The sequence below is a fragment of the Lepidochelys kempii genome, chromosome 3 (assembly GCF_965140265.1).
Source record: "Lepidochelys kempii isolate rLepKem1 chromosome 3, rLepKem1.hap2, whole genome shotgun sequence".
NCBI lineage: Eukaryota > Metazoa > Chordata > Testudines > Cheloniidae > Lepidochelys > Lepidochelys kempii.
In genome coordinates, this window is record NC_133258.1 from 81,901,081 (window position 1) to 81,924,340 (window position 23,260).

General features: G+C 41.1%; 1 protein-coding gene across 1 annotated transcript in view; it reads right to left on the reverse strand.

Moving 5' to 3' along the window:
• The window catches only part of PDSS2 (decaprenyl diphosphate synthase subunit 2), a 195,643-nt gene that overhangs the window by 106,357 nt on the left and 66,026 nt on the right, over positions 1–23,260 (reverse strand). The window contains exon 2 of the mRNA XM_073336930.1: positions 390–524. Within this exon, the coding sequence (XP_073193031.1) occupies positions 390–524 (135 nt within the window). The remainder of the gene's footprint in view (positions 1–389; positions 525–23,260) is intronic.

Sequence of the window (23,260 nt, forward strand, 5' to 3'; positions counted from 1 at the left end):
ACAGAGCATGGGACCCTGTTCTCATAAAAATCCTACTATCATGGAAGATCCCAGAAACCCCTATCAGGATGAGGGCCCTGTTATGCTAGGAGCTGTACAAACAGAGGTAGGTAGACAGTCCCCACCCTGGATAACTTACAATGAAGAGCAACATACAAAAGGTTGGGGAAAGGGAGGCCATCACTTTGTATGCCACATTATATATACAAACACACATGCACACTTACACTTATCTGGTATTTTAAGAGGGAATTTTAAAGTTTTATAATTACATAAATCAATATTGACTTTCCCCAAATGGCCTTGGGACTAGCTATTAAGATGTAATGGAAGTCACCCGTCCAATAAACATATGTCAGTGGTTTTTGCTGTAAGAGATTGCACCATACCTGGAATAAATCCCGCTGACCATATCATGCTGGAAAGAAAGCTCTGCTGTGTTGCCGGGACCAGCTGCTTTGGAAATAAGCAATACGACCAAACCTCGCATCTGTAGGTTATTCCGGCTATCATACACAAGCCCTCTGCCAAAAGAAAGAGGGGAGGGGGAAGAAAAAGATCAGGATTTTTCATAAAGCATTTTACCTCTTCAAACAAAATCCAAATTGAAAGACTCAGCCTTCAGAGTGACATCATAATTTCATCTAAAGTCTCTACTATTCACACCAGTGGGTGAAGGAAACTGCAGTTCTCAATCAAGATCTTTTGTCACCTTTACTCCATAATTTATGATGAAATGTTACTACTACAAATAAACACAATACTTCAATCTGGAATTCCCATTTCTATTTCCTAGGAGAAGTGTATGCCCAGCACTTCTGTAAAGTTGTCACCAGGAATATTTCTAAATAATTTGATGGTTATACAGTACAACAGTAATAATATGAAACATTTTTACCAAGTATAAAAAAAACCCAAAAGCAGCCATAAAGATGTAAGATGGGTGCAACCCAAATCTATAATCTACTGAAAAATAATTTTTTACAGCAGACCGGTTATATCAGAACAAGATTAAGTGCATTTTAGGAACAAACTTAGTAAAACCATAGAGAACAATAAGACAAGAAAATTTCCATAAAAGTGAAGGAGTTAAATTCACTGGAGAAAGATTACCAGTTTGTTCAAACAGAAGAACTGCTCCAAATGCTTTATCTTTAAGTTCAGCTCTCTCTCACTGTTTCTGCCATGAACAATTCTTAATTACGGCATAGAAGGTGGCAGCTCAAAAATTAGTTTGCTTAAAAACAAGCTTTGTTCTCCTCCTGGACCCCAAAATTTCTGGAATCTCTGCCTCATAGGCCTACCCTTCAGCATTCTAAAGAAGGCTAAAAGTTTAGAGTAAAAGAATTTTATATACCACAAGTGTTATGCAGTAATTTAACTTCCAATGAACTTGAGTACATGATCTTTGATATTATCATAGCCTTAGTATTTATAAGGCTCATTTTACAATATGGTAGGTTACTAGACAGGTTGTATCCCATATTATTCCTGGCTATAATTCTCTGGCTTGATCTCCGGAAGAAATTAGATCATAACTGTCTTTATAACAACAGTGCTCCAGGAAAATCTATGGTATCTTTTAGCTAGGTGGTATTTATGTGTAAGAAAATCTAACATACATTACTTAATCTCAGAATACTTCATAGTTGTATATTACAAAACATTTCCACCATTTTACAATCCAAAGACAAACTAGAGTATCTTTCGGACAGTATTTGAATTGACAGTTCTATAAATACGAAAATTCACCATTTCTGTGTTAGACTCAGTGACAATTATGTTCACATTGAAGGCTGCCCCTGAATCCTTGACTCATTCTATTATGTCTCGATAATACTTACTGCTTCTATAGTGGTTTACATTTACAAAGTGCTTTACAAACATTAATGTTGCAGTACATGCAATCCAGAAATATTGATTTTTCTGATAAACCTTGCCATAAAAGGATGAGTTAAAACAGGATAGCAGAGTGATGGAACTCATTCAGCAGCTTTTCAGGCATGTTATAACCACTTTATAGTTAAAAAAAATAAAATTAGTCTGTTGGAGGGTGTAACCATATAGATCATTGTTGCAACCAAGGTCATATAGTAGCACCAAATCTTGTACAAAGGAGGTTAAGTAAGGTTCTATGACAAGGTTATGATTTGCTGATTATGATTATGCGATCATTTTTGTATTTAAAGTTATAAGTATTGGCTCTATACTGTCTGTATTTCAAACTTGTGCTATGCTTCTGGGTGACACCCCAGACAAATTGGCTTCAGCACTGCCCATTAAGGACCATCAGCTATACAACTGACCCATTGAGAGAAGGCAGATACACCTTGTGACTCAGCAAGGCATGCAGGCACATGCCTATGGACAGAACGCTAAGGGTTTTCCATGCCTTGTGCTGAGTGGTTTCTGGTTGGAACAAAGAAAGCACAAGCCACATGGCAAAAAGACCATAAAAGGCAGCAACAGCATCTCCATTTTGTCCTCAATCCTGCTTCGTACTTCTGGAGGAACCTTGCTACAAACTGAAGCTCTGAACAAAGGACTGTATGACCCATCCCAGCTGTGGATGTACTCCAGAGACTTGATTTGAACCTGCAGTTTATTCCATCACTGCTACAACCCTGAACCGAGAACTTTGCCATTCCTGTATGTAATTGATTCCATTTAACCAATTTTAGCTCTCATCTATATTTCTTTCTTTTTATGAATAAACCTTTAGATTTTAGATTCTAAAGGACTGGCAACAGCATGATTTTTGGGTAAGATCTGATTTGTATATTGACCTGGGTCTGGGGGTTGGTCCTTTGGGATCGGGAGAACCTTTTTTCTTTTACTGGGGTATTGGTTTTCATTTGTCCCTATCACAAGTGGCACTGGTGGTGATACTGGGAAACTGGAGTGTCTAATGGAATTGTTTGTATGACTTATGGTTAGCCAGTGGGGCGAGACCGAAGTCCTCTCTGTTTGGCTGGTTTGATGTGCCCTAGTAATAAAGGACACCCAGCTTTGGGCTGTAACTGCCCTAATCTAAGCAATTTGTCCTGAACGGATACTCTCAGTAGCTTCCTGCCAGAGGCAGCATCATTACAGAGGGGAAGGAGAAGAGAAAGACAGAACAGACTATAATTTGGCAAGTCAAGAAGAGCCAGTCAGCATGTTACTGGTATATAGGGTAGGAATAAAGCAGGAAGGAAAAGTCTAGGGAATAAGAGTCGGCTGAATAAAGAGGCGAAGGAGATCAAGTTTGGTTCTTCAAGTGTTGCCTCTATATTCACACTTGTGGCATGTGCCTCCCCCTGCATGCCACGTACCTACAGGAAAGTGGTGCCTGTTGGAGCAGTCTGAGCATCCTCTCACACCACTGAATGGTTGGAGTTCCAAAAAGCTCTGAGGAAAGGGGAAGGCGGGCATGAAGTACAAATAAGCAGAGGCAATGTCCAGAAAGAACTTCTGTTCTTACGGCAAGTAACCATTTCTTTTTCAAGTAAACTCACATTTTTGGGAGTCTAGCAAATACCACAAGCCCCAGGAAGGTGAGCTGTGACATTCTGAAACAAGAATTGCAGATCCGCCCTTCACAAAATAAGTATCAGACTGATACCAGTCTGGTATCAGACAAACACTGATGCCATCTTAGTTTGGTAGAGAGAGATAAGAATTGATGTTCTGACATCCTAGCTAACATCTCATTTGCCAGCCTTTTTCCACTAGACAGGTGGATTCACTTTACATTCATCATTGAGGGAAGAGCAACTGGTGCCCAAAATATATTCTGAGGTCATGGGTAGCAAGTAGGGTTGCCAACTGCCTAATTGCACAAACCCAAACACCACTGCCCCACCCTCGGCCCATGGCCACGCCCCTTCCCTGCACCTTCTCAGAGCGCCCCCCCCCGTCACTCACTTTCACTGGGCTGGGGCAGGGGGGGCAGGAATGGATGCAGGCTCTGGATTTGGGGTTGAGGGGGTCAGAGTGTGGGAGGGAGCTCTAGGCTAAGCCTGGGGCAGGGGGAGTTGGGGTGAGGGGTCAGGCTCTGGGAGGAAGTTTGGGTGCGGGAGGGAGGGGTCTGGATCGGGCTCTGGGAAGGAGTTTGAGAACAGGATGCGGGTTCTGGGCTGGGGCTGGTGGTTGTGCTGTGGGAGGGGGTGAAGGGGCAGTGCTTACCTCAGGTGGCTCCCGAAAGCGACCAGCACATCCCTCTAGAAGCAGCTCATAGGTGGGGGGGCAAGAGGTCTCCGCGCGCTGCTCCCACCTGCAGGCTCCCTCCCTGCAGCTCCCATTAGTCGCAGTTCCTGACCAATGGGAGCTGCAGAGTCGGCGCTCGAGGCTGGGACAGCGCAGGGAGATCCCCTGCCCCCTTCCCAGGACTGCAGGTACATGCCAGCCACTTCCAGGAGCAGTGTGGGGCCAGGGAAGGCAGAGAGCCTGCCTTAACTCTACTGCAATGCTGGACTTTTAGCACCTAAAATCTCCCGGTTTGGCGTCAGTAGCCTCCAGGAGATAGAGCCTGATTCCAGGAGATTCCCGGCGAAACCAGGAGGGTTGGCAACCCTAATAGCAAGCTGCTCATCTTCCGCTCCCTCATCCCCAGTATCCTTCCTTCCTCTGCAAGATGATCATATTTTCAAACTGAAAAAGTGGGACACTACTGTTGGAGGCAGAGGGATAACTCAGTGGTTTGAGCATTGGCCTGCTAAATCCAAGGTTGTGAGTTCAATCCTTGAAGAGGCCATTAAGAGATCTGGGGCAAAAATTGGGGATTGGTCCTGCTTTGAGCAGGGGGTTGGACTAGATGATCTCCTGAGGTCCCTTCCAACCCTGGTATTCTATGATTCTATGAGGTACCACCAAAATTTTTTGGTGTGCGATAAAGGAAGTGAAAAGAAAACGATCCACTCTTTCCACTCTCCCAATTACACCTCCTTTCAGAATGAAAGCTGGGATACTTGACGGTAAGAGGCAGCATGAAGAAAAACAGTATTTATGTCTGACCTCTTATTCTCTCCTTGTCTCAACCTCTCCCTCTCCAATATAGCTCACACCCTCCCTCTTCCACTAGTGTCTCTAACCCACACACCATTCAGCCAAATCCTCATTCACAAACGATTCCGTCCTGCACTTAACACGGCCAACCCAACCCACCCCATCCTATCCTACCTCCTGGCTCAGAGATCCTGTCCACACACCCACACCCCGACCCCCAGCTCAGAAACATGTGTCTTTCCCCCTGCCCTGGCAACACACACTTGGAATGATTGGTGTGAAGAACCATTCTCCTTCCCATCTAACTATCTCAGAACCACCCCTCAGTTGTGAAACCTGGACCGTAGGAGCTGGGAGTATGGATCATGTACAGGGAGCTGTACATTTTGAAGGTAGATGATCTAAGTAGCCCCACAAAACTCTGGGTTCCCTACTTTGTGCCTCCTCCCTCTGCTGCCTGTAGCCCATATGCTCCAACTTTAGCCTCAACAGGATGTTCCCCCCATTGGCCACATCAGCCAAATTATAGTGGTTTATAGTATGGCAGAACGTTGTGGCATTGCTAGTGGGGCTTAACCCAATTTAGTGGGTCCTAATAAACCAGCAGCCCCTGCCCAAACTTTCTTGACCAGTCGGATATGGTGTCTACGTTTCTTCATATGAGAAGGCATATTTGAGAGTACTGGTCTGATTCAGGAGAACTCAAAGACAAATCTTAGTATAAATTTGGGATACAGACACAAGACAAATTTATCTCAATTAATAAATTAGAGAAAGAATTATCATTAAAGCCCACAGTTCACATTCTTCTCTTGGGAATTGATGTTATTGAGAGAGAAACAATCAAACCAGATAGAAACCAGTGATTCAGATGTTTTTGTGGACAGAGCTTAAAAACAAAACAAAAAACAAACCAAAACAAAACCTTGTCTGTGACTAGGAAGAAACTGTCCCAGAAGATTATTATTAATGTCTGCAGAATTTGCCAACTAAAGAGTACAAATTTTTTGTTTTCAAGTTTTAAAATAATTGCAGATTAGAATTGAGTTTTGAGCTTGGCTTTCAAATATTTAGAGATTTTAGGGGCCCCAAATGGACAACAAATATTTAGAGCTGATGCTAAAAATTTAGCCTGTAGCTGTGCCACTGGCTGCCAGTCCTAAAAGTCAATTTGGTGCCATGCAGTTGAAAACCACTTGTATCTCTTAAACTGGGTGTTAAAATGGAAATGGTAATTAATGCTGTGGCAGAGTCTAAGTACATAGCTAGTAAAGTTTTAATCAACTGATTTGAGCGTTGCTTGAAAACAATGAGAGCACGGGGAACATTAGGGTTCTAGCAAAAAAAAAAATTCCGCCTGGGATTTAGTGTTCAAGCACAGGACAACGCACAAGGCCAGATCATGAACTACTTCAGCATTGCAAAAATAAGAGTGCACCTGCTTGAATAATGTCATATTCTCTTAACCAGGAAGCTTTGTGATCCAGGGGTTAAAGAAAAAAAACCAGAAGTAGGGAGAGTTCCGAGTCCTAATCTGACTAATGTTACTTACCATGGTACATTGAGCAAGCTACTAGCTCTCACTCATTGGCCTTGGACAATCCAATTTTAAAAATGGGTAAAACTAGCAAGACATCAATGAAAACCAGATGCTCTATCCAAGATGAGCTGTCTTGGGACTAAAAAGTAACCCACATATTTTCTAATGTTCCGTCACATGTTCTTTCTTATACTACCTTATTTCTGGCTAGAAATCAAGAAACTAGGTAAGCCGTTGATAGTGTTGAGCACCCTCTGGATCTGAATATAAGTGGTGCTGAAATACAGAAAAGTCCCCCCCCTCTGTACACATGAAGACTGTAGTAGGAAAAGGGACATAGTCTTTATACATTTCAACATCCAACAAGGAAAGGCATTTAGGACATATACCCTGCAGGTTACTTAACTTTTTGTTTTTTCCCCATCTGGATACTAGTGCTTGCAAGCAAGTTTGCATAAAAGACCGTGTGTGGATTATTTTAGGAATCGTGCACAAAGGATGGAAGGTTAACACAATTTAACAAAACTGTTACTGTATTATAAGGTTTCCTTTTACTGAAAATATATACCTAATGAAGGATTTTAAAGGGAAAATGTTTTCAGCACTCAGTGAATTTACAGTTTTTGTATCTTTATTCTCACGACTCAAATGAATAAGTAAAAATCTGCTTACATTATTCAAAAATTTAGATGGAAAGCCACACTGTTTTTCTCATGCCAAGAAAGTACTGATGATATAAACAATTAACACTGTGTAAATTTCCAAAGTTTGAGCCCCACATAAATACTGTAATAGTCCAGCAAAAGTTAGAAAATACATATTCTGACTATATACAGCATACACATCCTGTGTACAGAATACATGATGGCATGTGGTGGTACAAACAGTTTTCTGGCTTCAGTTTAAATTCACCATTACTCATGCGTAGTTAAGCACAAGAGAGATGCACGTCATCCAACTATGTGCAAATAAAATCTTCATACTTCCTCACACCATTCATGAATTTTGTTTATGACTTATGTTAGAGAAAAGCGCGCTCTCTCTCTCCTCTCCCCCCCCCCCCCCCGGTACTATTTCTTCCTATTCCTTTGCCCATAAAACCAAGTTGCCTTAGTTCTCATGTACAGAAAAATTAGTACTAATAATTTTAAACATTTAAAAATAACCTGAAGAAACATTTTTATATGATTTGGAAGTCCAGTATCTCATGATGTGACAGGGCTAGAAACAAATTGTATTATATCATACCATTGAAAAGTAAGGGACTCAGCTTTCTTATGGGACACAGACCTGCTGAGCCACAAAGTACATATCAGTTGCTGGTTTAGGAATGGATATGGCAAGCAGAGAACAAGTGAAGTTTTAAATTTCTGCTTTTACATTATCCATACTAGGGGTGGGAAGGGAATAAAAAATAGTCTATTACTACTATTAATTAAAAAATCCAACTGTTTGAAAGTTCAGCGGTTTAGAATGTTACTATTAAAAACAAATTGTTCGCAGAGTACAGAGCAAGGAGCTCAAAGGTGTAAAAGAGGAAGAACTGTACAGGTATAATGACTAAATATGTGGTATGTCTATCACACAACTATATAAGTAAAATACAATTTTAGCCAGGACACCTTACACATACATATAGATTTATGAGCAAAATACTATTCAAAGTCCAATTCCATTTACAGAAATGACAAATTGGGTTGCTGACATGTATTATATCCATACTAAAGCAAATTGCATTAGACAAATTTAAAAAAGCCTAAGGTGACCATTCTTTAGAAACTAGAAACTACAGCATCTATTTGACATGGCTTCAGGGGTCACATTCACACTCTACCTGATTTAAATTCCCGAGAGATATTCTGCCCAAGTAACAGCCACACAGAAGTCTTCCAGATGGTGCAATTAGTTTTGATGGGTATGTGGCAGAAGACAGGTTCCTCTAGGGGGAAAAAGTGAACTGAAAGCAACCCAAGTGAAATTGGGCACATATGCAAGTAGTGTCAAGCTTGGAATCTTTTGGAAAACTTCTGCAGAATAACATTACAAGTGTGAGCATAGAGTAGCCAAAAAAAGACATTAGTGAATTTTGCTTGCTGTAAGTTATAGATGAGGCAGATTGGAATTATACACTGCACCTTCAGGGGAAAATAAAAAAGATGGATGAGTATGTCTCACTAACAACCTACAACAATCCAGCTTTTACAAAACATTAAAAAGGCTCGAAGAAAAGCATCTATGCTGGATTTTATGAATATGACAAAATAAGCCATTTGAAAACTGTCAGATTCACAGGTTTAAACAGAACTCTCTTTTTTTGTGTGAACAGTGTTGATGCACAGGGGAGAAGAGTCTAGCTCTCAAATATGCGTATTATGCTACAGAGACACAAGGACTCACCACCCACTCAAGCAGTGACACTGGCTAATAGCTAATGTGCTGCAAATTACACCTCCTATTACCACAGTCCGTCTGTTACAGAGAATAAATCAAGCAAACATGAGCATTCCACTTAATGTTATGTGCATTTCTCAACTTGTAGTGCCTATTTCAACAGACTTTGTTTTAAAAATGCAGTTTGGAGATTAATCTCCTATAATTTTCAATGGTTTAACTCCACTCGTAATTGACATGTTTTGTCAAAAAAAATACTGCCTAGTTGCAAGCAATGAATATTTAATATTTTTAGCATTAGTCCTATTCATTAAATCAAGGTTGCTCAACAGAACAAAATTTGGAATATCTGCAATGGAGTTGATTGTGGGATGAAATAAAAAAAATTTTTATGACCAGTCTTTTGCTTTCTACGGTATATCATAATGAGATTAAAATGGAGAATAAGAAGAAATAATGGGAAATATAAGCAGCTGGTTCAACAAGCAGATGAGTAGACAAGGATAAGATATCATGATGCTGACTGGATAATGGAAAGTCTAAAGAAAGTGCATAAGCAACTGGGAAATTAACAAATCAGGGGAATAGCAGAAATGTGAATACGGAAGATTTAAGGAGTAGCTGGAAAAGTATTATGTAAGCAAAAATCAAGAAAACTCAACAAAGGTGGTAAGTAAATTTAGGAATAATATTAAGAAAGCCACATAGCTGTGTTTCCCACAAAAATTTAGCTGGTCCACACTGTACATATGTATTGTGGGATACTGTAAATTACTGTTTATTATTGGTAATATCATAGCACCTAAGAGCCCTAGTTATGGAGCAGGACCCCATTGCGCAAGGCACTGTACAAATGCAAAACAAAAAGTCCTTGCCCCAAAGAGCAAATGCTGTTAAATTTATGACATACAGGGAAAGACTCCACCCATTTTGCTCAACCCAAGTCAAAGAGGTTAACAGGGTATACAGTATAGTTGTAACTATAATTATATTTCAAAAAGTATTTTTTAACATTAATTACAATTGCCATTTCTAAACCTAGAGGTAGCCATTATCTGCACAGCATGTCATCACTACAAATGTGAGAGTTCTGCTACCCTCATGGCTAGTTTTCAATCTGCTTCAATAATGACTTGCTAGAAATAAACGAATATGTAACACAAAATATTTATTTGAATTTGCTCAAGTGATCACATTTAAATAAATAAAGCACAGTATGCTAAAAATGTAATGTAAAGTCACTTATTTTCACCTGTTTACTACATATTTAACAAATACTTAGAACTTTATTATCTATTAACTTAAGTTCTTCAAACACCCAAAAGACCTTGTCTATGTTAAAGACTAAGTTCATGGCAAGTATGAAGTTAAAAAAAAAAGAAGCTTATTACATTTGGATTTCAAAGATTGACTAGATACTTGGCCACCTGAATCTCATCTGCTTCATTCTGGAAGAAAAAGGGAGCTTTGCTCCCTACAGAGTGGCTCAACAAAGCTAGAGCAACTTTACAACAAAAGTCTATCGAACAGTAGCATATAGGTTGTCAGTCATCATAGGAGAGCCTTACCCATTCCTTGTGTCAGTTTTTTCTAGTTCAGCAAAAAGCCAGACACAAACTACTTTCAGTACATGAAACGAATAAATAAAATTAGTCTTCACAATAGTTCTAAATTTTCCTGAAGTATGTACCCACTATTCCAATCTACTTATTAATGTACCCCCCCTCCCCCCATTGGTAAGCCCCAGATGATTCTTGGAGGGGAGGTGGAGGAGTTGCTTTGTTTGTTTGTTTGTTTGTTTGGGCAGCTTACCAGTTCCCCCTGTCGGCAACCTCAGAACACAGCAGTGTAACTGAACCCCCTGGCATACTGCCACAGCTATGGACATATAAAATAAGCAATCCAAACAAGAATTTTTGTAAATCAAGATTAACTTGAAGACACAGTAAATCTATTTTATGTTAGTCTATCTGCCTAACAAAAATATTTAAATGGACCTCTTCACCTTAGTCTGTCTCTTGTTCAGTTCCCTTACAAGAAAAAGAAATCGACTGAACAAAAAAACAACCCCCCACACCTTATGCTGAACAGAAAATTCAGATTAATATAACAAGGTAGGGTCCAGACCTGTTACTGATGGAAAAGCAGAAATTCACTTAGAGATGAAGAAATGTAGGTAAGAAAAATGTTATTAGAGGGAAGGAAGGTGGGGAGGAGAGATACTTGCTGTTCCAGCAGTCTAAACACTGCTAGGGTGAAAATCCTAAGCAGTGACTGAAAATAGGCACCTCTGGACCGTTGACTAAATTGGATACAGGTATCCATTGTTAACAAAACTGGGGTTTTGCCAGGAAAGGCAAAGGAAAGACTGAACAATTCTTCATCCAAACACTACATCAGCCAAGGCCAACTCATATTTTGCGGTGGGTAGTGAAAGAATGCACAGATGACCAAGTGTTCACTTGGAGATCTCAGCTTAGGTTGCTCTGCTGTTCAAGTCCAGGATGATGACACTGGCTGGTCAATTGGGCTATTGCCACTTAAAAAGAGATTGCTTACTGAAATAAATCATACACTGGGATGTAGTATATTTTATCCACCTGGAAATAGTGGATTTAGAAGCTTGACAGCCTTTTTATATCTCCCAGATAGAGCATTTTATTTCCTCCAAGGTTTTGTTCCACTTAAGTAGAACTGTACAGCCCAGAAACACATCTAATGTTTTCAGTTGTTTATCTAGAGATTGAGGGGACTTGGAACAGATGAGGCCAAGCAAACAGATTCAAATGAAAGGTTGCATTTTTGTTTGGGACTAAGTTTAAAGCTGATCAGAGCACTACTTTGTGCAGAAAAAAAAAATTAGATAGGACTATTTGATGGAGAGAGGCCTCAGACCTCAACAACTCTATTTGCTAAAATGATTGCTAAGAGAAAAGCCACTTTCAGAGTCAAGAAATAAAATGAAAATTTCCCCACAATGGTTCAGAAAGAGATTTAATCAGTCTTTGCAATGTTCAGCGCTCCACATGTCATGGAATATGTGGTCTTCATAGGAATGCTGATTTTAGAAGAGATGAAATGTTGGGTTTCAGCAACAGGCCAAAACTGGAAGGAATAAATTGCATCACCTCCGAAGCGGAGAATTGCATTCTCAAGAGATTAAGGCTCACATCTTTGTGAAAACCCTACGGAAGGAATTCCAGAGTATCCTCCATGGCTAGGAACAAGGGACAGATCTCTCTTTGGACACACCACGGCCACAAATTCTCCAGATCCCTTTATATCTATCTATCTATAGATAGATATAGATATATATATCTAGTTAATAGATGGCTTCCTAGATTTGAAAAGGAAGTCCCACAAGCTTTGGAGAGTAACACTGATTCAACAATGTGACTTCTCAGGTAAAAGATGGCGGCGGTCCAAATGAACAAGATCCCAGAAGATTGACTGAATCCACAGCCATTACACTGATATCTCTACCAATTTCAGAAACCACATGTGCCTGGGCCATACAGAGTGAAAAGCTTCACTGATGCTTGGTCCTGGATGATATTCTGACTACTTTGGCAATTTAGTGTTCTTTAGTGCTCACAACTCCAGGAAACTGATGGAGCGTTGGGATTCCTGGAAGAATAATTTGCTCTGTCACATATAGACCTCATCTGGACCTTCATGGAAACATTCTGACATTGGTTGTTATCCAGACTAACAGGCATTCACTATAAGCATATGTTTGAATAAGTACTATGAAGATCTTCACCAGAGTAGGGTTGATCAGTAAATGGTCCAGTCTCCTACACTTTTTATTTCAAATGACTGATTAGGCAATTCTGCCCAGTGGAAGTTTCTACATATGCTACTATCATACCAACCAGATGGAGATATCAATGAGCCAATACTTGCCATTTTTTTCACAGCCTCTTGAAGGAATGCCACGTGAGAAAGTACAAAGGGGATAAAGTAGCACCAGACCCCCACCCAACAGTCCCACCAACCCCAAAACAAGCAATTAAAGATACCAAAGCCTTCCTCATTGTTTTTTCCTGTGATCCAAGGATCAAAAATTCCTTTGTAACTGCAAAGGACTGTGAGCAATTATGAGTTGTGTGTGATTTTTTTGGGCTTGTGGATCCAAGGTCAAGAATCACTGGTCTAGACAGTGGCAAATCTGAATCCCTTCTTGTCCCAGGTTAATAAAATAACCATGAATTTCATGAACACTTAAGAGGTAGGTAAGTGCATGAAGGGCACTGCTTGGAGTTCATAGTGCTCAACCCCAGTTGTGAAGCACAGGACACACTAGCTGAACTGATGCACTGGGATATGAAGATTGTGCTGTATACCCTTCAAAGAAGCCGACATATTTTGGAGCCATCTCTTACAGTAGGAGAGCCGGGATCTCATTCTTGAAATGAGCTTTGTGAACTGCAAGATTGAATGCTGATAGGTTCAGTTCTGGGTCAAAGCCTCCACCTTCTTTTGTCTACCACAAATACTCTTGAGCAGTTTACAGTATTCTGTTGGTACTGAGATCATCTCTCCAAATGTGTGAAATATTTCTAATGTCCACTATTACTTGGATACTGGGGAAGAGACGACAAAATATTGCAGGGGACGATTCCTGGAAGGCTATTACAAAGCACACACTGATAATTTTGAGAGCCCATTTGTCAGATGTGGTATTGGTTATGGGGAAGAAAAGTTCTTCAATCTCCCTCTCAGATAAAAAGGCTCCTGGATTTCCAAGACTTCACTGCTATATAGGAAAGCTGTCTCTAGGATGTGTTCCCTCTTGCTGTCAGTTGGGGAGTCTTTTCTGGCCCCAGTGGGTTGAAAGGACTGGCAGTTCTGGTGAAGTTTCAGTCTTTTGGCCATAATTGCAACTCTCCCTCGTGTTTCCCTCAAAGTGGGTTGGTTAGGCAGTCTTGCTGAAATATGACAAATGCTTCAGGACTTTTGGAAAAGTCTCTGAAAAGTTTCACCCCATCAAAGTGGGGCTGGAGGAGGGTGCAACTGGAGACTATACTCATATAAAAAGTCCTAAGCCATGCATTTCACTTCACTAGAATATTTCAGGGAAAAGTTTTGGCAGAGAACCTTGTATTATCACAGACGATGGTATATGTAAAGTAAAGGTATTTTCCAGTAATCCCTATCCAGTTGCTTGTAGAATCTTTTCTGCTGTCAGTTCAACAGAGTGACAGCACCCCGGTTGCTCACAGGGTGACAACTGAAGATCTGAATGCCAATTTAGAGAGAGTTCTTGAACTTACAGTCCATGAAGTAATTAAGATCTCCTAATCCATCCACTTGAATCAGGATTTTCCTATGATAAGAGCAGTTTGTGCAGAGATACAAAATGGATGATCTTATCTTGTTGTACTGTTAAAGTTCTAAAGAGGCTCTGCTGGTGATGTTCAACCATTCTAAGTCCACTGTTTCCCCCAAAGATTCTGGAAAAGGAACATGTTTTGTCCTTCCTACATCATAATGGCATCCTGGGTCAATGGAAGCTGGAACTGATGTCTTTAAGGTGGGGTGAATAAGATCTACTAAGTAATGAACATCCTTATTGAGGCCAAAGTGACCAGAATCATCGGGTTCAGAATGAACTGAGGGAATGGAAAATTTCACTCTCCTTAGGTAAAGATTTTGGGAGAACAAATGTGTCAACTGGATATGTCATCAGAGAATTAGGCTGACTTGCATTTATTTTTAGGGGACTTTCCTTGACCTAGCCCTGTCAGAGTGGGCGGTGGTGGAAGGTGGGGTGGATTATGTCCAAAAGAACTTTTGTAAAATGCATGACCAGGAGTTGGCAGAACAACTTGACTTCACAAGGAGTCAGCTACAGAGAGAAAATACATGCCTAAAATGGCTAAGGAGGGTTTTGCTTCCCAGGAATAGGAAAGCCATCAGTTTCCATCTGAGTGAAAGAGGCTGTTTAATGAATTGCCTGAAGTTTCAGCACCAAGCTGACTTTAGACTGTGTGGCCCATTTGGGGCCTGGAGAAGAACTATTATAGATACAGAAAGACAGCTATAAAAACAAGGGCAGTCACAGTAAGACACAGTCTCAAAGATATTAGTTATTCAGAAACTTAGAATTTCAGATGTATTTAAGTACTGTAAATTCCTCCTATCCTAACTCTGGTTGGACAGAACAGTATTTAAGCCAATAAATTACAAACTATAGTTTTCAGTAATACAACATTTTTTAAACACGAACTAAACACACATTTTAGGACACAGTTAGCAAATATAGTTTGCTCTTGACCGTATCCATTTCACCTCCAGCTAAGATTTGACAAGGGGAATGGGAGGGTTCAGTTGCCTACAAGGACACCAAAGGTACTTCATGACATTTTTACCAGCCGTCAGTCTCTTCTGTTTTTCCTGCTCAGCGTTTGATTTGATCTTGGAATGTGATGTGGATAACTTGCAAGCAGTTGCCTTTGTCAAAAAATGTAGTTAGTGTTTGACTGCAATTACTCTGAGCAGCAGTAACTTGCAGGTCTGGCACCCTTATTTTTGTAACCACATATACTTAGACAGAAGCCTAGTTTTTGCATGTCTGATTTCTCCACCAATGTTTACTTTATTTAAACCTAGTGGGAGGTCTAGCATCCCTCTGTCAACTAGTATCAACAGGTATTAATACTATCCTTTTGAAAACAGGCTTTCAGGGATCCAAGGATATTCTGCAAGAGAAGGGAATACAAGTATTTCAAAAGAGCTTCATGAATGACAGAAATATGATTAGCCTCACAAGGCTAATGAATTCAGAGACCCCTAGAGGTCCAGTGTCACTTGAGCAATACTGTAATGGTAAAACCTGTCACAAAGAAAAGCATTTTGCATTAAATAAACCCTACTACTGAAATGCAACGAGTCAGGTCAATTCTTGGTCATTATCTCCAGACAAAAATGCTTGCAGCATGCTATACAATTGGATGCAACATAAAAAGGCAAAAATGTTAAGATAGGTGATGCCTTTATAGAATGATCTAAAAAGGTCTTAACCTCCCCTATACTACAGTATGTCTTTGTACGGCAACCTTCCAATTTCACAGCATTATGGGGAACAATTTATAATAAATATTTATTCCCAGAAAAATTTTTATGGCTCTGTACTCAAATAGCGTAAAATGCAGTGGCTTCAAGCTTAGACCTCAGTCGATAAACCATGTTTATTTAGCATCAATGACAGAGTCCAAATATACTACGGGGCCTGTAAATAGAAATCCTTCTTTTCTTAAACAGCAGTGATTGGCAACACAGTTTATTGACTTTGTGCCTATTATTCATGCTGGAGGACCCCTTCTAAAGATTCTGGCTTTAGAACTGCTCAATTAAGTTGACTGGTTGTATTCAAAAGAAATCCCCCATTGTACCAGGAAAAAAGCCTACCTCTTAGAACACAATGGACGACTGAGAACAGACAGTACAAAACCATAAGGATGTTTGTGCCACACTAGTCCCAAGAAGACAGAAGCATAAATATGTAAAGTAACCATAATAGTAGTTATGTGTGTTACTTCCTATTACAACATACTGAGTTCACCTCAGTGCCCATAAGCTTTTACTTAAAATGGACCTTGAAGGATCAGAGACTTTTTAAACCAACCAACCCCCATACACACAGACACAAATCCAAACCATCACACTTATTACTGTTATCTTGGCTCTACATTTTTCCAGAGATTAGTCAACATTCCAAAGAGTCTCTTTCCATAAAGATCCAGGTGGCCATCCATAATAATTAAGATGGATATGCTCTTTACTCAGATAAATACAATTTTCAGTTTCTGAACCCTACTCAGATGCCATAATGTTTTCCCTTTATTGTCAACATCATAATCAAAATAATTTGTTTCAAGAGGGAAGCATTTATAAAAATAAATATACAAGACAACATTAACAATCTTTTCCTGAATTATTTCTAAAAGCCAAAATAAGCTTATCAATGTATCAATGACAGTTTAAATTTTATGAAGCCCTGAAACAAAAATATAGCACAGAAATGCTGAAACTATTTTACAGAGAAGTGATTGCTGGAAAAAAAATCACTGGAAAATTTCAGATGTATTTTCTCTATTCTCTTCTCAGAAAAAATATCAAGACTTTAAAAGGTTGGAGAATTTAAGCATACATTTGTGGTTTCAGAAATGTTCGTTTCCATAGCAACCTGCATGGTCTTCTTTATATAGCATTATAAACAGATGGTAAAGAGTGGTCATGTTGGTTTCTTTGCCAGCATATCAATAAAACTGCTGTATTACTATATCTAGTGCATTTGCATTATTAAATAATTGGGGTAGTCTAGCAACAAAATTTACTAATTCAGTCAGACAAATACAATTAACCACTTTCTGTTTTTTCACAATCACATGAGGATTCTGAACAGTACAGTCACTGTAGTCTATGTAGTCAACAGTCATCTTTGGCAAGGCTTTCTATAAATGTTTTCTCAGCACTTGCCATGCAGGGCACATAACCACAAATATGAATCTGACGGGGAGTAAAATAATGAATTTTAATAGGAAATAAGAGTGTGACTTTATTTACACCTTCTGGTCTTAAAATGTCCTTTAGAATTATTATTTTTTTTTGTTAAATTACATCTGGAATGATTCAGAGAAGATGTAGTGAAGTGTAGTGAAATGTAATTCAGTTTATTTTATTATGTATTGGTAAAACGGACTATTCTTGCAAGTGAACTGCAAACTGCACAAGAACACTTTCAGTCTTTATCTTTCATTTTCTAGCTGTGATCGGAGACAGACAGGTACTCTGGGTTCAGAGGTAAGGTTTGGAATTAGCGAAGAAGTACTAAGAGTTGGCATTTATCATGGTTTAGAATGCGCTCTGTTTGTTATCTTGAGAAGCTTGGTACAAAACATTTAGTAACTCAACCAACATAAAAAGAAAAGGAGTACCTGTGGCACCTTAGAGACTAACCAATTTATTTGAGCATGAGCTTTCGTGAGCTACAGCTCACTTCATCGGATGCATACCATGGAAACTGCAGCAGACTTTATATACACACAGAGATCATGAAACAATACCTCCTCCCACCCCACTGTCCTGCTGGTAATAGCTTATCTAAAGTGATCATCAAGTTGGGCCATTTCCAGCACAAATCCAGGTTTTCTCACCCTCCACCCCCCCACACACAAACTCACTCTCCTGCTGGTAATAGCCCATCCAAAGTGACAACTCTCTACACAATGTGCATGATAATCAAGGTGGGCCATTTCCTGCACAAATCCAGGTTCTCTCACCCCCTCACCCCCCTCCAAAAACCACACACACAAACTCACTATCCTGCTGGTAATAGCTCATCCAAAGTGACCACTCTCCCTACAATGTGCATGATAATCAAGGTGGGCCATTTCCAGCACAAATCCAGGCCTTCTCACCCCCCCCCTCTTTTTTCTTCCCCGGGGACACACACACACACACACACAAACTCACTCTCCTGCTGGCAATAGCTCATCCAAACTGACCACTCTCCAAGTTTAAATCCAAGTTTAACCAGAACGTCTGGGGGGGGGGGGGGGTTAGGAAAAAACAAGGGGAAATAGGCTACCTTGCATAATGACTTAGCCACTCCCAGTCTCTATTTAAGCCTAAATTAATAGTATCCAATTTGCAAATGAATTCCAATTCAGCAGTTTCTCACTGTTGTTGCCAGTGCTATGACATCTAGATGAGGACATCCAATAGATCTAATACTATGGAGGCCTTTACGGTGATATAAGCAGAAAACAAAATTTAGAAAAACTAAATTTTTATGAGGCATATTGAGTATATTATAGAAATCTGACACCCATTGTACATGAAGGCATTACTTTATTTAACTTCATTATAACAGTAATAAAAATACTATCAATAAGCCTGATCCTACTCCCACTGAAATCAATGGGATTTGTGATATTTTCAGTGTAAGCCAATGTTTGCAGCAGAATGGAGAATATCCAATAAAAAAGAAAGGCCAAAAAATTGCTGTATGCATGCAAGTTTGATGATAACAGTGAGATGCAGATACCTAGTATCTGATGTCATTTTTGCTGGGCAGCAATGTCTCAGAGAAAGATAAAATACCTGCAAGCCATTTGTTTTCTCTCAACCACAAACTAAAATTTCTTGTTTGCTGATGTCACAAATGCTATTAAAATCTTAACTAATTCGATAGCAGGAACTAAATAGCAAGCTTGAAGTTCAATATCAAAATAACCCATAAACCCCCAACCCCTCCAATTCCACAGGAACACCATCTAATGCATTTTGGGAGACTCAGTGTATTGCAGATGCCTGGAAGACTTCAAGAGGATAGAAAGCAAAACGAAAAACATCTCAAAGTCATTCGGATATGCACAAAACAGCCAGAGATGTGCTAGGATGGAAAATCAGCAGGAACCCTTGCCTTTCTGCACATCAAATAGCACTTCATTAAATATTAAAACAGGTGTTTTGGGGCCCATTTATATAGGTTAACTATTATGAGCTGGTGGTATGTAAATTTTGTATCAGGCAACAGATTAAAAATAAATACATTTTAAAATTTTTACTAATGGCAGATGAAAGTGATGCTTGGGTTTCCATTTTCCAGATGAATCCAAGAGATATTTTTAAATATATCCTTGAGCAAAAAGTGATATTAAAATATTTATTTAGGAAGTTTTAACAAGTTTACAAATCCTTGCCCTGTACATGTCAGCAACAAAACAATGATCATTACAACAGTAAGCTTTGTTTAGAAAAAACCACACAGTAATCCTGTAATATTGTCAACAAATCTCTCTATTTAACAGGGTGTTACCAAATTAGAGTAAACATCTTTACATGCGATGGGTAGTGTATGGGTAGTGCATGCTGTTTCTGGTGATTTTATGAATTTAAAGTACAAAAGTCTAAGCACTGAGAGAATCTAGAGCAGAGGTGGCCAAACCGTGGCTCACAAGCCACATGCGCCTCTTTCACAGTTAAAGTGCAACTTGTGGAGCCCCCCCAAGCCGCCCCATTCTCCACCTACCAGACCTGGGGGGCGCGGGAGGGGCTCGGGACCTCTGTCTTGCAGCAGGGTGGTGGGGTAACACCAACAGGGAGAGGGGTCTTAGGGCTTCAGGGTGCGTCTGCCTTGGCTCAGGGCTTCAGCAGGAGTGGGGCTGAAGTCATAAGCCCTAGCAGGTGCCTCAGGCGCACCTCGGCTCTCAAACTTCTGAAGATTGTCGTATGTGGCTCAGAGAGGCAGTAAGTTTGGCCACCCCAATCTAGAGTACAGTTTGTTTATTATTTTACAGCAACGAAAACTGTGCTAGCTTTTACAAACAGAGGAACATGGTCCCTGCCCCAAAGAGCCTACTATCCAATTTCAGGTCAGATGTGAGAAAGAGGCCAACAAAACTGTAGTCAGAGATTTGGGGAGGGGGAGAAAGGACATGGGTGGTGACATCAGTAAGTTGCATACACAGTTATGCAACAACCAACAGAGCACAGTAAAGAATTGTTCATATAAATAAATAAAAATGTAATAGTTAGCTCATTTCTTGTAAGCATTAAATAAAAATTTGAATGACCAGAGAGTAGTGACCTTTCAGACCAGCTCTGGAGACAGTGTAGAAAAAAACATGGAAACTATCATGAAAAAAAGGGGGCTATCTACTGTATATTGTACACACTAAAATAACTTTAAAAAGTTAATGGGAGCTCTGTATATGGAGAACAATAGCTAAAATGTAGGAAAATACTTCATCTCATGCTGCATGCAAACAAAATTTCAATATGAACTAGAAAACAGACTTGAAACTTTGTAGCCCTTCTATTCAATAATAAGTGTATTTCTTCATCCACTATGTTTCTATTGTTTGTCCTTAGAAGAAGTTAAAGGAAACCCATAAAACTGAGTGCCATATTTCTGCCTGAATATTATAAAACTTGTTTTTGTAAGGTCTACGATTTCTATAGCTTAAAGAGAATAAAAGAAAATACTACTTTGAGTTGAAGACACAAAATGACAAATGCAGAAAGAACATTTAAAAAAACCAGGAAAATGTGACTAAATCTACAAATACTGTCAGAGGAATTCAGGGGCAGGAGTAGAATCTGAAACTGCAACTCGTTTGTAAAGTGACTAGATTTCAAGTTCACAAAGTCCCCTTTAGCCGAGGGTAACAGAATAAATAGTTCAGCAACTGGATTCAGATTACTTGTGAAAAGATTTTGAGGAATGTTCTACAGGTTGGAGGGGGCTAGAATGCCAGGGGATTTTTAGTGTGGGTCCTTATGTATCTTATTATTTTACAGTACATGAATGTGTGCTATGTGCTATACCAGAGGTGGGCAAACTACGGCCCGTGGGCCACATCCAACCCGCGGGACCTTCCTGCCCGGCCCTTGAGCTCCCGGCCAGGGAGGCTAGCCCCTGGCCCCTCCCCTGCTGTCCTCCCCTCTCCCGCAGCCTCACCTTGCCGCACCACCAGCGCTCTGGCCCGCCACTCCTGCCGGGCAGTGCGGCGGCGTGGCTGGCTCCAGCCGGGCAGCAAGGCTGCAAGCTCATGCCGCTCTAGGCAGCATGATAAAGGGGTGGGGGGGTTGGATAACGGGCAGGAGGTCCCAGGGGGAAGTGAGGGGACAGGGAGCAGTTGCATGCAGCGGAGGTTCAGGGGGGAGGGCGGTCAGGGAACGGTGGGGGGGTTGGATAGGTGTGGGCGTTCAGGGGACCTGTCGGGGGTGGGGGTATGGATAGGGGTTGGGGCAGTCAGAGGACGGGGGGGCTAGATAGGGGGTGGGGTCCGGAGGCGGGCGGTCCTAGGAGGGGGTGGTCAGGGAACAAGGAGTAGGGGGGGTTGGATGGGTCAGGAGTTCTGAGGGGGGCAGACAGGGGGTGGGAAGTGGGAAGGGGAGAAGGTCAGGCTGTTTGCGGAGGCACAGCCTTCCCTACCCAGCCCTCCATACACTTTTGCAACTGTGATGTGGCCCTCGGGCCAAAAAATTTGCCCACCCCTGTGGTGTACAATATGAATGAGAAGGCATGGGTCCTGCATGAAAGGCTTTACTTGTTTCAGACATGAGAAAACAAAGGTGGACAACAATTGCACAACAACACAGAATGGGAATAGAGAAGTAGAGATGGGGCTTCTGTAGTAAAGTTATGCAGTTGTAAGCAGTGTCAGGATGAGCTCCACCCTGACATCTGGTGGTGAGGTGTGGCAAGTTGTGGAAAAGAACTTCAGGGGCCGATCTCATTTGCATAGGCACACCCACCACGCCTAGAATGAGACCATAGCTGCCCAAATGGTCACTTTGGCTGCTGTGGGATCCCCAGTGTCTCTGTCCCTGGTCAGGGCAGCCCCAGAGTTCGAAAGTTTATCTGCGGAGCTTTACCTCCCAACCTGGGTGGAAATGGGACAGGGGTAAGAGGCACCTTACGTGATCTGAAGCTGACCGCCCCATAGCGGCGCTCCGCTCCGCCAGCCGCCCCACGAACTCCTTCACTCAGCTGCGCTCCGCTCCGCCAGCCGCCCCACGAACTCCTTCGCTCAGCTGCGCTCCGCTCCGCCAGCCGCCCCACGAACTCCTTCACTCAGCTCCACGGCCCACAAGCAGCTCCTGCCATCCACACACTGCGCCGCGTCTAACTGCTTCACCAGCCGTCCCGCAAACTGCTCCACAATACATCTTCAGGCTCCCCCACTACTTAACACAACACTCAGTGATTTCAGCTCTTAGGCGAATTCAGCTTATAATAGGGGAGCCCCAGTGCTGGTGCACTGTCAGCCCAAAGTAAGCTCAGCAGCCTATAACTAGACTTCTAATGAAATCAAAATTAGCTCTGATATTCCACAGTGGAGAGAGGAGGAAGAGCAATTAGCATGTAAGGCCCTCACCAAGGGGCCCATGCCACCAAGTATTAATACTTGTCCCCAGCCTCTCTCCATTCACACAGTTTTGGAACCCATGACCCTTGCCTAGCGAGTGCTACTTAGTTGATGGTGAATCCCTCCATCATAACAAAAGGCCACGTGCAGTTCCAAGCACAGTTCCCATAATCAGGGTAATAACAATTTATTCTTCCTGCCCCAATAACAGAGACACTGGGGATCCCACAGCAGCCAAAGTGACCATTTGGGCAGCTATGGTCTCATTCTAGGCGTGGTGGGTGTGCCTATGCAAATGAGATCGGCCCCTGAAGTTCTTTTCCACAACTTGCCACACCTCACCACCAGATGTCAGGGTGGAGCTCATCCTGACACTGCTTACATCCTCCCCCCAGCCGAGACTTTGTCGTCCCGACAAATCACACTCCCTTTATACCAACTCATTGGTTTCTTCTGC